The sequence below is a fragment of the Sus scrofa genome, chromosome 2 (genome assembly GCF_054392235.1).
Source record: "Sus scrofa isolate SSC_HxYL_T2T_F1_AM1 chromosome 2, Sscrofa_HxYL_maternal_Yorkshire_Landrace_v2.0, whole genome shotgun sequence".
NCBI lineage: Eukaryota > Metazoa > Chordata > Mammalia > Artiodactyla > Suidae > Sus > Sus scrofa.
The window spans coordinates 147,605,558-147,619,393 of NC_139384.1; the positions used below are offsets into that span (position 1 = coordinate 147,605,558).

The 13,836-nt window shown below is 41.4% G+C and overlaps 1 protein-coding gene across 1 annotated transcript in view; it reads left to right on the top strand.

Annotated features, from left to right (window-relative positions):
* Positions 1-13,836, top strand: part of CATSPER3 (cation channel sperm associated 3) — a gene marked incomplete at its 5' end in the record, with an annotated part of 35,453 nt that overhangs the window by 14,526 nt on the left and 7,091 nt on the right. The window contains 1 exon segment of the mRNA NM_001244299.1: positions 11,704-11,943. Coding sequence (NP_001231228.1) covers positions 11,704-11,943 — 240 coding nt within the window.

Here is a 13,836-nt window from a genome sequence, read left to right on the forward strand (position 1 = left end):
CCCGCAACCTCATGGTTCCTAGTCAGATTCGTTAACCACTGCACCACGATGGGAACTCCAGAATTGATTCTTTAAAAAATCCAAATATACGCTTGACAAGAGATTGATTTGAGATCCAAAGATACAAATAGGTTGAAAGTGAAAGATCGAAAGAAGATATTCAATGCAAATAAAAACTAAGAGAGCTGGGTTGTGTATATGCATATTAAACAAAATAGACATCAAAGCAAAACAAGTTACAAGAGGCAGAAGACATTATGTATTGAAAATAGAGTCAGTTCCTCAAGAAGATATAAAAGTTTTTCTCAAGCACATATGGAGCATTCTCTAGGATGGACCATATGCTAGGCAACAAAACAAGTCTCAATAATTAAAAAAAAAAATACTGAAATCATACAGAGTATCTTTCCTGACAACCATGGAATGAAACTAAAAATCAACAACATCAGGAAAACTGGAAAATTTACAAATATATGGCAATTAACACATTGTTAAAAACACCATTAGGTCAAATAAGAAATCACAAAGCAGATTAGAAAATACTTTAAGACGAATGAACATGAAAACACAACATAATGAAACATAATAGGTTGCAGTAGAAGCAATGCACAGAGGGATATTTATCCCTGTAAATGCCTGGATTTGAAAAGAAGAAACGTCTCAAATTAATAACCTAACTTTACGAACTAGAAAAAGAGGAGCAAACTAAACCCAAGGCCAGCAGAGGAAGGAAATGAAAAATATTAGAGAAACAAATATTGAGAAACAAAATAAAGAATAGTGAAATAATAAAGAAATAGCAATAAAATCAAAATCCAGTTCTTTGAAAAGATAAGCAAAAGGCTTTAGCTAGATTGACCAAGAAAAAGAAGACTCAAATTTCTAATAACAGAAATTAAAGTTGGAACATTTCTACTGAACTTATAAAAATGAAAAGGTTTAACGGAGAATACTATGAATACTTCATACACCAAAAATTAGATAAACTAGATGAAATAGACACATTCCTAGAAATACTAACTACCAAAGTGACTCAAGAAGAAATAGAAAACAGGACTTCTTTTATGGTGCAATGGGTTAAAGATCTGGCATTGTTACTGCAGTGGCTTGGGTTGCTGCTGTGGTGCAGGTTTGATCCCTGGCCTAAAAACTTCCACATGCTGCAGGTATGGCAAAAAAAAAAAAAAAAAAAAGAAGAAGAAGAAATAGAAAACAGACTTACTGAAACAGACCTATAAATACAGATCCAATCACTAATCCAAAACCTCCCAACAAAGAAATGCCCAGGATCAGATGGCTTCATTAGTTAATTTTACCCTACATTTAAAAAAGAATGAACATCAATCCTCCTCAAACTCTTCCAAAAATAGAAGAAGAGGGAATGTTTCTGAATTCATTCCAGGAGGCCAGCATTACCCTGATATGAAAACCGGACAACGATATCACAAGAAAACTAGAGACCAACATCCCTCCTGAATAAAGGTGAAATTATAGTTACATCTGAATGCAGCAGCATACTTAAAGTGATTATATGGCCTGACCTTGTGTGATTTATCCTAGGAATGCAGGTTCAGTGGTTCAATGTAGGAAAATCAATGGATATGCAATACACCAACAGAAAGAGGAAACAATTGACACAATTACCTCAGTAGACACTGAAAAAGCATTTGACCAAATCCGGCACACTTTCATAACAACAAATGACTTGAAGTAGGAGAGAAATTTCTTAACTTAATAGTGGGTAATTATAAAGAAATCCACAGCTGATATCATACTCAGTAGTGAAAGACTGAAAATCATTCACCTAAGATCAGGAAGAAAAAATGCCTGCTTTCACCATTATTCAACATTGTACTAGAATTTCTAGCTAGATCAATTAAGCAAAAAAAAAAAAAAATCAAAAGGTATCCAAATTGGAAAGGAAAACCTAAAATTACCTTTATTTGCAGATGACTTGATCTTTTCCTTTTGGCCACATCCATGGCATATGGAAGTTCCTGGGCCAGGGGTTGAATCTGAGCTATAGCTTCAACATACACTGCAGCTGCAGCAATGCTGGGTCCTTAACCAACTGTGCCATAATGGGAACTCCACAGATGACTTGATCTTATATATAGAAAATTATGAAGAATACATACAAGCTATTAGAGCTATTATCTGGCATAGTTGCAAGGTACAAGATTGACAACAAAATCCAGCAAAGTTTAAGGGTACAAGATTGACAACAAAAATTGCTTGTATTTCTATATATTAATAAGAACAATCTGAAAAGGAAATTAAGAAATTCCATTTACAATAGCATTTGAATAATAAAATACCTAGGAATAAATTTAGCTAAGGAGATTAAAGATATATATATACTGAAAATTATAAAAGATTGATGAAAGAAATTAAATGACTTTGTGGGATTTATCCCAGGGATGCAAGTGCTCTATAATATCTGCAAATCAATCAGTGTGATATACCACATTAACAAACTGAATAATAAAAACCGTATGATCCTCTTGATAGACTCAGAAAAAGCCTTTGACAAAATCCAACACCCATTTCTGATAAAAACCCTTCAGAAAGTGGGCATAGGGAGAACCTACCTCAACATAATAAAGGCCATATATATGCCATATATGCCATAATGTTGTCATATATGACAAACCCACAGCTAACATCATTCTCAATGGTGAAAAGCTGAAAGAACTCCTGCTGAGATCAGGAACAAGACAAGGATGTCTGCTCTCGCCACTATTCTTCAACATAGTTTTGGAATTCCTAGCCACAGCAATCAGAGAAGTAAAAGAGATCAAAAGAATCCACACTGGGAAGGAAGAAGTAAAACTATCACTATTTGCAGATGACATGATACTATACCTAGAGAATCCTAAAGACTCTACCAGAAAACTGTTAGAGCTCATCCATGAATTTGGCAAAGTCACAGGATACAAAATTAATACACAGAAATCAATGGCATTTCTATACACTAACAATGAAAGATCAGAAAGAGAAATTAGGGAAACAATCCCGTTTACCATTGCATCCAAAAGAATAAAATACCTAGGAGTAAACCTACCTAAAGAGACAAAAGATCTATACTCTGAAAACTACAAGTCACTGATGAAAGAAATCAAAGATGACACAAATAGATGGCAAGACATACCATGCTCTTGGATTGGAAGAGTTAATATATCAAAATGACTACACTACCCAAGGCAATCTACAGATTCACTGCAATCCCTATCAAATTACCAATGGCATTTTTCACAGAACTTGAACAAAATATTTTAAAGTTTATTTGGAAGCACAGAATACAAAGAATAGCCAAAGGCATCCTGAAAAAGAAAAATGGAGCTGGAGGAATCAGGCTCCCTGACTTCATACCATACTACAAAGCAACAATCCTCAAAACCGTATGGTACTAGCACAAAGACAGAAATATAGATCAATGGAACAGGATAGAAAGCCCAGAATTAAACCCATGCACCTACAGCCAACTATCTATGACAAAAGAAGCAAGGGTATACAATGGAGAAAAGACAGCCTGTTCAATAAGTGGGAAAACTGGTCAGCCACATGGAAAGAATGAAATTCGAACACTTTCTAACACCATACACAAAAATAAACTCCAAATGTATTAAAGACCTAGATGTAATACCAGACACTATAAAACACTCAGAGGAAAACATAGGCCAAACATACTCTGACATAAACAACAGCAACATCTTCTCAGAACCACCTCTTAGAGTAATGACAGTGAAAACAAAAATAAACAAATAGGACCTAATTAAACTGAAAAGTTCCTTCACAGCAAAGGAAACCCTAAACAAAATGAAAAGACAACCCAGAGAATGGGAGATAATCTTTGCAAATGAATCGACTGACAAGGGATTAATCTCCAAAATTTATAAACACCTTCTGTAGCTCAATACCAAAAAATGAACAACCCCATCAAAAAGTGGGCAGAAAATCTAAACAGACAATTCTCCAAAGAAGACATACAGATGGCCAAAAAAACACATTAAAAGATGTTCAACATCACTCATGTTTAGAGAAATGCACATCAAAACCACTATGAGGTACCACCTTACACCAGCCAGAATGGCCATCATCCAAAAGTCTACAAACAAGTGCTGGAGAGGGTATGGAGAAAAAAGGAACCCTATTACACTTTTGGTGGGATTGTAAATTGGTGCAACCACTGTGGAAAACAGTATGGAGAGTCCTCAGAAAACTAAACATAGAACTACCATTTGATCCAGCAATCCCACTCCTGGGCATCTATCCAGAGAAAACCATGACTTGCAAAGACACATGTACTCCAATGTTCATTGCAAAACAATATGCAATAGCCAAGACATGGAAACAACCTAAATGTCCATTGACAGAGGAGTGGATCAAGAAGATGTGGTACATATACACAATGGAATATTACTTGGCCATTAAAAGGAATGAAATACCAGCATTTTTAGCAACATGGATGGACCTGGAAATTATCATGCTGAGTGAAGTCAGTCAGACAATGAGACACCAACATCAAATGCTTTCAATTACATGTGGAATCTGAAAAAAAGGACACAATGAACTTCTTTGCAGAACAGATATTGACTCACAGAATTTGAAAAACTTATAGTTTCCAAAGGAGACAGTTCAGGAGGTGGAGGGATGCACTGGGGTTGTGGGATGGAAATCCTATAAAATTGGATTGTGATGATCATTGTACAACTATAAATGTAATAAATTTATTGAGTAATAAAAAAAGAAATTAAATGACTTAAATAAATGGAAAGACTTCCCATATTCATGGATCAGAAGACTTGTTAAAGCTTGTTAAAAAGACTATACAAAGTGATCTACAAATTCAGTGTAATCCCTATCAAAATTTGAATAGCCATCTTTTTTTTTCAAGAAGGGATACTACTCATTTTATTTTTTTAATTGATCCTCAACAGCCTTTTAAAAAAAATTGAAAGGCAGATCTCAAATTTATATGAACGTGAATAGTCAAGACAATATTGAAAATGCAGAACAAAGTGGGAAGGCTTGCACCTTCTGACTTTAAAACTTACTACAAAGATACAGTAATGAAAACATTGTGGTACTGGCATAAGGATAGACATATACCTATGTAATAAAATTGTGATTGTAGAAATAAATCTAAATATATATTGCCGGTTGATTTTTACAAGGGTGCCAAGAACTTTCAGTGACAGAAAAATAGTCTCTTCATTAAATGGTGGTGGGAAAACTTGATACCCACATACAAAAGAATGAAGCTGGAGCCCTCCCTCATGCCATATATAAAAATTAACTCAAAATGGAGCAACATCCAAATTATATAAGCTAGAAGAAACTCTTAGAGGAAAGCATAGGGGTGAATCTTTATGATCTTGGATCTGGCAATAACTTTTGATAGTATATCAAAAGCTAAAAGTTATAAATGTGTAAATCTAAGGATACTATCAAAACAGTGAGCATATAACCCACAGAATGGGGGAAAATATTTGCAAATGACATATGGTAAGGGATTAATATGTAGAATATATACAAACTTCCATGACTCAACAACAACACCCCAATTCAAAAGCAGGGAAAGGGCTTCAACAGACATTCTCCAAAGTAGATAGGCAGATGACCAGTAAACACGTGAAAAGATGTTCAGCATCACTTGTCATTACAATGGGGAATGCAAATCAAAACCACAACTAGATACAACTTCACACCCATTAGAACAGCTGTTAGAGAAACTGAAAAAACGTAAAATGGAAAATAACAGGTGTTGTTGAGGATATGGAGAAATTAGAACCTTTGTGCATTGCTGATGGGATGTGAAATATTGCAGCCACTATAGAAAATAGTTGGGCATTTCCTCAAAGAGTTAAACATAGACTTACCATATGATCCAGCAATTCCACTTCCAAGTATATACCCCAAAGAATTGAAAACAGGAACTCAAACAGATATTTGTATACCAGTGTTCATAGCAGCATTATTCTCAGCAGGCAAAAGGTGGAAGCAAGCCATGTATTCATCACCCAGTGAATGGATAAAGAAGGTGTGGCGTATTAATACAATGGCATATTATTCAGCTCTAAAAAGGAATGAAATTGAGACACATGCTACAACGTGGGTGAATGTTGAAAACATTGTGCTGAACGATATAAGTCAGACACATGAAAGAGCCAAAATTGTATGATTACAGAGACGAGGCAGTGATAATAGGCAAATTCACATAGACAGAAAGTGGAATAGCATTTATTTGGAGCTGGCTGGAGAGGAGAATGGGGATTATTGTTTATTAGGTACAGATTTTCTGTTTGGGATGATGAAATAGTTCTTGAAGTGGATAGTGGTGATAGTTGCATAATAATGTGAATGTACTTAATGCCACTGAAATAACTCTATACCTAAAAATGGTTTAAAATGATCCATTTCATGGTAAGATTTTACCACAGTCAGCACCCAAAGGTAATAAATACTCAAAATGAATTCCTTCCCCACTGAGTTCTATACTTCAAAATGGTGAATTTTATGGTTACATGAATTACATTGCAACTTGAAACATGAATGAGCTGACCTGTTGGAAAAGAGCAAGAGAATAAAATCAGAAAGGAGAGAAAGGTGGAAGGAAAAAAGAAGGAAAGTAGAAAAGAAATAATACTGAAGATAATAAAAGTTAATGAAATGGAAAAAATAATTCAACAGAAAGGGTGAACGAAGCCAAAAGTTAGGTCTTAGAAAATGGTTATAAAATAACGTTCTCAATAAGACAATCATGATAAATTGTCAATCAAGCCCTGACTCAGGAATTAAAAAGGGAAATTACCACTATTTACAGTAGATATCAGAAATTTAGTAATTTTGTGGCCATCAATTTGAAAATCTGGCTGAAATAAGATAATTTTCTAGAAAAAAATAAAACTCACTCTCAATAAAAAAGCAAAAATTTGAAAAAATACTTGTATTTCCATATATGTCCTTTAATGGTTATAAAGCTTTGAATTAGTGTTAGCTTTAGATTTGCTGTAAGTAATCTAAAGATGATTTCAAGTACATGAGGAGCATGTGCATAGATTACACACACATGCTATGCCATTTTAGACAAGGGACTTGAACATCCTTGATTTTGGTATCCATGGCTGGTCCTGGAATCAATCCCCCAGGAACACTAAGGGACAACTATATAAATTTCATGCCTAAACTAGACAATGACAATATGGAAAAGGAAAATTAAGACAGTGTCACGAGCTGGGACATAAACATCCAAACAGAATATTAGGAAACTGATTTTTTTTTTTTTTTTTTTTTTTTTGCTTTTTATGGCTACACCCGAGGCACATGGGGTTTCGAAGACTAGGGGTCTAATCAGAGCTACAGCTGCCGGCCTACGCCACAGCCACAGCAATGCCAGATCCTTAACCCACTGAGCAAGGCCAGGGATCAAACCTGCAACCTCGTGGTTCCTAGTCAGATTCGTTTCCGCTGTGCCACGATGGGAACTCCAGGAAACTGAATTTTTAAAATATGTGAAGAAGATATTATCCCATTGTCAAGTTGGGTTTTTCCAGTAATGCAAATATTAGAAAAATCTACATATTTTATTAGCTAGCTTAAAATATTAAAGGATAAAAAAATCCCTATATAATCACTTCAAGAGAGACAGAAAAAAAAGTTTATCATAAATCTCTCTTGTTATAAAACTTTAGCAAACTAATCATAGGAAGAGTTTTAAATGATTAAGAGTACCTATGAAAAACCTATGTCCAAATTTACATTCAGTGGTAAAACTTTAACAGTATTCTCTTTAAAGAGGTAGTGCAGTTATTACTGACAAGATTTGTATTAGAGTCTATGCAAAAAGTACTTAGAGGCAAATCTAATAAGTTTTGTGTGATCTTAAAGGAGAAAAAAATCTATGAAGTACATTGAAGAAGACATAAAGAAATGGAAAAATACTTCAGATCATGCCTAGAAAGGCTCACTTTCTTCAAAATGCAATCTCCCCAAATTAAGCTACTATATCAATGCAACTCCAGTAAATCTGGCAGGATTTTTTTTAATGGGTCGCCAATAGCTGATGTTAAAATTTAGATAAAAGAATGAAAGACAAAGAAAAACCAAGGTGGTTTTGAAAGTGAAGAGGGAAGAAGACTTGCCTTACCAGATAAGAGGCTTTAGTCATTCAAGTAGGGTGACCATGCGTGGATAGGCAAATAGACAAATAGACTCCATCGAACAGGATCGAGTGCTCAGAAACAGAACTGGCTTGTTTGGAAACCTGCCCCCACCCCCATCAGATGGTCCTGCCAATGAATAGTGGAAGATAGATTTTTCGTTAATGCCTAAGGAGAAAACACACAGTTGGTTCTCTACCTTCTGGCATTCATGGCTAGAGTCAAGACCCAACTCGACACGTGAAACTCTAAAATGTTTGGAAGAAGATGTAGAAGATTGATATCATCTCTCGGGGAAAGTTTTCTTAAGCTACAAAGTATGTAACCATGAAGAAAAAGTTTGGTTATTCTGATTCCATTAACACTTCAAACTTCTATTCATCAAAATTGATGGACGAGGTGAAAAGCTAAATCAGTATAGAAGAAGCTCTTTGAAACACATATACCAGGTAAAGGGTTAGGTTTCAAAGTATGGGAAATATTGTCTTCAAAATCAGTAAGAAAAAGACAAGCCAGCAGAAAATTTGGTGACAGATTAAGAGCAGACACTTTCCAATTTAAACATATAAAAAGATGCCCAACTTCATTAATAATTAGAGACGTTATTAGAGATAACATGAGACAATTAGAGCTATAGAAATACTTACTGATAATTAAAATGGAAAAATACCATTTCATATTCATCAGACTCACAAAAACTAAGAAGTCCAGCAGTAGGAAGTGTTAGCAAAGATGTCACAGGAACAGTGTTGATAGTAAATTGGTGCAAGAATACAGTTCGGCAACAGCCATCGAAGCTGAGACGCTCGTTTCTTCCATCGAGCAGTTCTGCTCCTCGCTGTGTCGCAGAGAAAAACTTGTCACATGTGTACTCTAAACCATGATGCCGGGAGTTGCCTGGGAGTGTGGTGGGGGTCGGGAGGAGTTATTTCAATGATCTTATTTGCGGGTTTCAGAGAGAAACGAGGGGAGCTCCCCTGCCCCCGGCGATCTGCAGGGTGAGTGAGGTTGCTGTCTTCACTGTCCCAAGGGAAAGGTAGCATAGGCATTATGGCTACAGAGGCACCCAGTGATTCGGCCCAGTAGCCCTGCCATGAGTTTGGAGTGGTTTCCTCTCACAACAAGGACAGCAGAGAAGGTGATCGGGCAGAGGATGAGCGCTGTGGGATTTGGAAGAAGTTACTCCGAGGCAAGCTGACCATCTACATCTCAGCGTCCAGAGAGCGCACACAGATGATAAAGACGATGCAGCCACGACCACCTCCATCACCGACAGGAAGGGGTATCCTTATGCCAAGGTGGATCAGCATCACCAGGCACAACTGGATCTTAACAGGAGAATGCTCTTTTGGGTGCTCCAAAGTGGGTGCCGGCGGCCCAGTAGCTGGGGGCCTGATTGGGCACTCAGCATCGGTGGTGGTGTGGGGTAGAGTCTGGTCCCTAAGGGGATGGAGGATACGCTTGCTTGCGGGTTCAAGGACCTGCAGCTCTCTCGTGCTCACATCTGGCTGGGAAGAGGGCCCAGGGGCGAAAGCACTCAAGTCTGCCTTTTCAATGGCCCTGTCATCTGGCTCAAACTTTTCATAATTTTATACTCTTTGCAGTAGTAAAAAAATTCCAAAGAAGCCAAATGTCACTCAGTGGGTAACTGGATAAAGAAATTATAGTATTTTCATAAATGGAATTGCTAAATAGTGGTGAAAAACACTAAACTACATTATGTATAAATACACGGATGAGTCTGATAATTTTAAACAAAAAAAAAGTTGCCTAAGGAATAGAGTATGTGCAATTTATGTAGAGTATTAAAAATGCAAAACAAGACCATGTAGTTTCAGGGCTCCGTATGTGGTAAAAGTATAAAATACACAAGCAAGACCGTCTGTAGATTTACAATCAGATTACACTTGTGGGAAGGAAAGGGGATTTAACCAATGAGTGGCACTGCCTGGAGTGGTGCTGTTTTATTTCTTTAGCTGGGTGGTAGTATATGGTGGCTCATTATAGGATTCTTTCTACGTTTTTTGGTGTATCTTAAATGGTACATTGTCGTTAACTGAGATAAAAGTATATGGAAATGGTTGCTATGTGGAGACCACAAATATAAGTATACAGGGCAGACACCACCAGCAGCTGCCCTGATGTTATCCCAGTGGGTGGTTGTGGCTTGGGTTACAATTTCCTGCCACAACCTCTGACATATATTTGAAAGGTGGTGTACCTCAAAAACCTTTCTATTTCCCTCTAGAAACCCTCTCTAGCCCCCTTCAACCTACCTCAGACTCACTCAGTGAAAGGCATCAGCGCTTACCCCGTTTTTCCATCTGCACCACTCGAGTCTCCCTTGTACAGACCAATGCTCTTCCCTGTGCGTCCCTGAGTCGGTCCGCAAGTCCTGTCATCACTGCCTACAAAATTATAGCTGCCCTCTGTCCTCTTCTCTTCAGCTCCACACTGTCCCCCAGTCCAGTCCAGTCCAATCCAATCCAGCCTCCTCTCTTGCCTGGATGATGCTCGAGATGTATGTAGGTATATGTGCTTGTTTAAACATTCATTTCTGTCTCCCACTACTTGACTCTCAGCTCCCTGGGGGATGGGCATTTTCTGTCTTATTCACTGATGCATTTCCTGGTGCCTGAAATGGTGATAACTTGGCCCATGGTAGAATCTTTGTTTTTTTCCCTTTAAATCAATGAATCAATGTATTTATTTTGCTTTTTAGGGCTACACCCACAACATATGGAGGTTCCCGGGCAAGGGGTCCAATCGGAGCTACAGCTGCCAACCTACAGCACAGCCACAGCAACGTAGGATCTGAGCCTCGCCTGCAACCTACACCACAGCTCAGGGCAATGCCAGATCCTTGACCGAGGCCAGGGCTTGAACCCGCAACCTCATGGTTCCTAGTCAGATTCACTTCCACTGCACCACGATGGGAACTCCCATGGCAGAGTCTTAATCAGCACTTCCTCAGTGAATGAAGGCATTGCTGATAAGGTGGACCTTCGATGACTCAAAACGTACCTTTAAGCCACCGGAGTTGGGAATGCGTGAAAAGAATCTGAGGAAGATGATTTTGTAAAGTATAAAAGTGGAAAAAAGCAGAATAGTCTTCGAAAGTAGGTTTTCAGCATGGGTGACATTGGAGGACCCGCGAGTGCCTGTGTAAGCAGATCACTCCGAAAAGTCTGGACAGGCAGGTCGGCCCGAGCACCCCGAGATCGTCTCTTCAGAAACCTTACATCCAGGCTGCCTGCCATGCACCTCCTCCTGGGCCTAGGTCGTCATTCTGTCTGTCCGTCAGTCAGTCGTCCGCACGCTTCCTGGGTGAGACCCAGCCCTAGGCTCGGGGCCACGGGGTGGGGAAGACCCAGCAGGAGAAGGGAGTCAGGCCCCGCGTGCCCGCTCTGTGCCCGGGGCTCTGCCTGGCTTTCTCTCCTGTGTGGCTGACTTAGGAGCGCCCTCCCCCACCAACACACACCCCTGCTCCGGTGGTCCAGGCAGCGGGAGTCGGACCCTCCCACCCTTGCCGCCCCCACAGGTTTCGGAGGTCATCTTCGTGTCCGTCTATAGCTCCGAGTTCTGCATGAAGCTCTATGTGGACCCCGTCGCCTACTGGAGGGACGGCTACAACCTGCTCGATGTCATCATCCTTGCCATCCTCTTCGTCCCCTACGGCCTCCGCAAGGTCAAGGGCAAGCACTACCCCTACCTCAACATTGCCGACGGCATGCAGTCCCTGCGCATCCTCAAGCTTATCACCTACAGCCGCGGCATCCGGGTGAGCGAGCTGGCGGGGGGGCCGTGGTTCTGGGAGAGCAGAGGTGCCCGCCAGCCCCTGATGAGGGCGTAACGCTGCTTCTGTCACCCGGGGATTGAGTCCTCGTGTGTGCAGGTTGATCTTTACCTGTATTATCTCACCGGACCTTGACACCATTCCAGGAAAAGTCTTAGGTCCATTTTGCAGATGCAGAAATCACGACCCAAGACCACTCAGCAGTCAGATTCCAGAGCTGAGCTTTGCAGGGTGTGTCTGACTTGGGGGCTGGCCGGGCTTTTCCTCTCTCCCGTGCTGCGAAGGGGGCGGATTTTCTTACAGTATAGACCCTTTGGACTACATGGCCGGGAGTCTCCAGCTTTTTGGTGGCCCCGGCCATTCCCTGCTTTCCCCTAACAACTGAAAAATCTGCTGCTTCTCTCGCTGGGAATGGTCTCCTTACTCGTTCGGGCAGCTCTGAAAAAAAATGCCACTCCTGCTGAGAGCTCGCGAGGTGACCTGCCTTTCCTCAGCCCAGAGATTTCAGAACAAACCTTGGAGGTGACCCGAACACAGCCTCAGCCATTCATCCTGGGCACAGTGTTTGCCCTGGTTCTGCTGCGTATTCGTGTCCTGGGGCTGGCTGGGGCCCGTCTGACCAGTGAGGCTGTGTCAGCCTGTTCTGCTGGGGGATTACCCCCAGCCCAGCCTGGTGTCTGTCTGTCTAGACCTTGGCCTGACACTCAGGGAGGCTGCGTGTGCCCCAGGGCTTGGTGGCGGGGATGAGGACGTATTAGGGCGGTGGCCCTGCCACAGGTGCCATTCTTGACGTTTTGTTGTGGCCGGCTCACACACCTGTTGCGTCCCCTCCCGGACAGCGTATCCCGTCCTCCTGCCCCTTCTCCTCACGGCGAGGCTCCTGGAAGAGGTGTTTGTTCTCCGGGTCCCCCTTCCTTAGCTTCATTTCTGCCTGGGCTTCCTCCGTCCACACCACCGTAACTGTCACCAGCTGTCTGAGGGGGCCAGCAGCCTCCTGTCACCGCTTTCTCTTGGTTTTCCTGCAGCTTCTCAGGCATCACTTCTCAGGGGCATGTTTTCTTGGCTTGACCCGTGAGTGTGGTTTCCTCAGGACTCTATCCTGAGTCGTCTTCTCCTCTGCCTGGTCTCTTTGAGTCACCACCTTTTAGGGGTCTTTCCCCCGCCTACACCCCTCTCTTTGAACTTCAGACCTAACTGCTTCCTGGATGTCTCGTGTGCTTGAACTCAAGGTGTCTAAACTGGAAACCACCACTCCCCCCACCCCAGCTCCCAAATTCCAAGACCTGGCTTCTCCTGTCTTTTACATTTTCTTTTGGCGACAGGTGCCTCCCACCTGCTTCTGTTTCCAAGTCATCAATTTGAGCGTGGGCTTTGACCCCTCCCCCTCAGAGTCCTGTCGCCTGGACAGGGGTTGGCTCGTCTATATCTTTGCACCTTGATGCCATCCTTTCTTCTCCATCACCAGCTACCATCCACATTTCCCGCAGTGCCTCCCACTTTGCTGAGCCCTGAAGCAGAAGTGCCCCCAGCAGCTGGGGGCGTCTCTAAAGTCTCAGGTCACGGCACTCTGCCTTTCACACCTAAGAGTGGCCTCCTTTGTTCATGGGCTAGAGACAGACCCTATCAGGTGTCCTCGAAGTCGGGAGGGGGTGATGGGCTTTGGCAGGATGGGAGTAAGGTGGGTGGATGGAAAGGCACCCCTGGGAGGTAGGTGCCAGCGGGAGGGCACCTCGGAGCGAGGCAGTGAAAGACAGTGGGGCGAGTAGCTGGTGTTTCGGGTGTTGGGTACCAAGGGGGCAGGGGCCTAAAGTGGTGCAAGGGTCGCTGGAGCTGTGAAAGTCAAGGGATGAAGAGGCCTGGGGGATGGCCTGTGCCCCC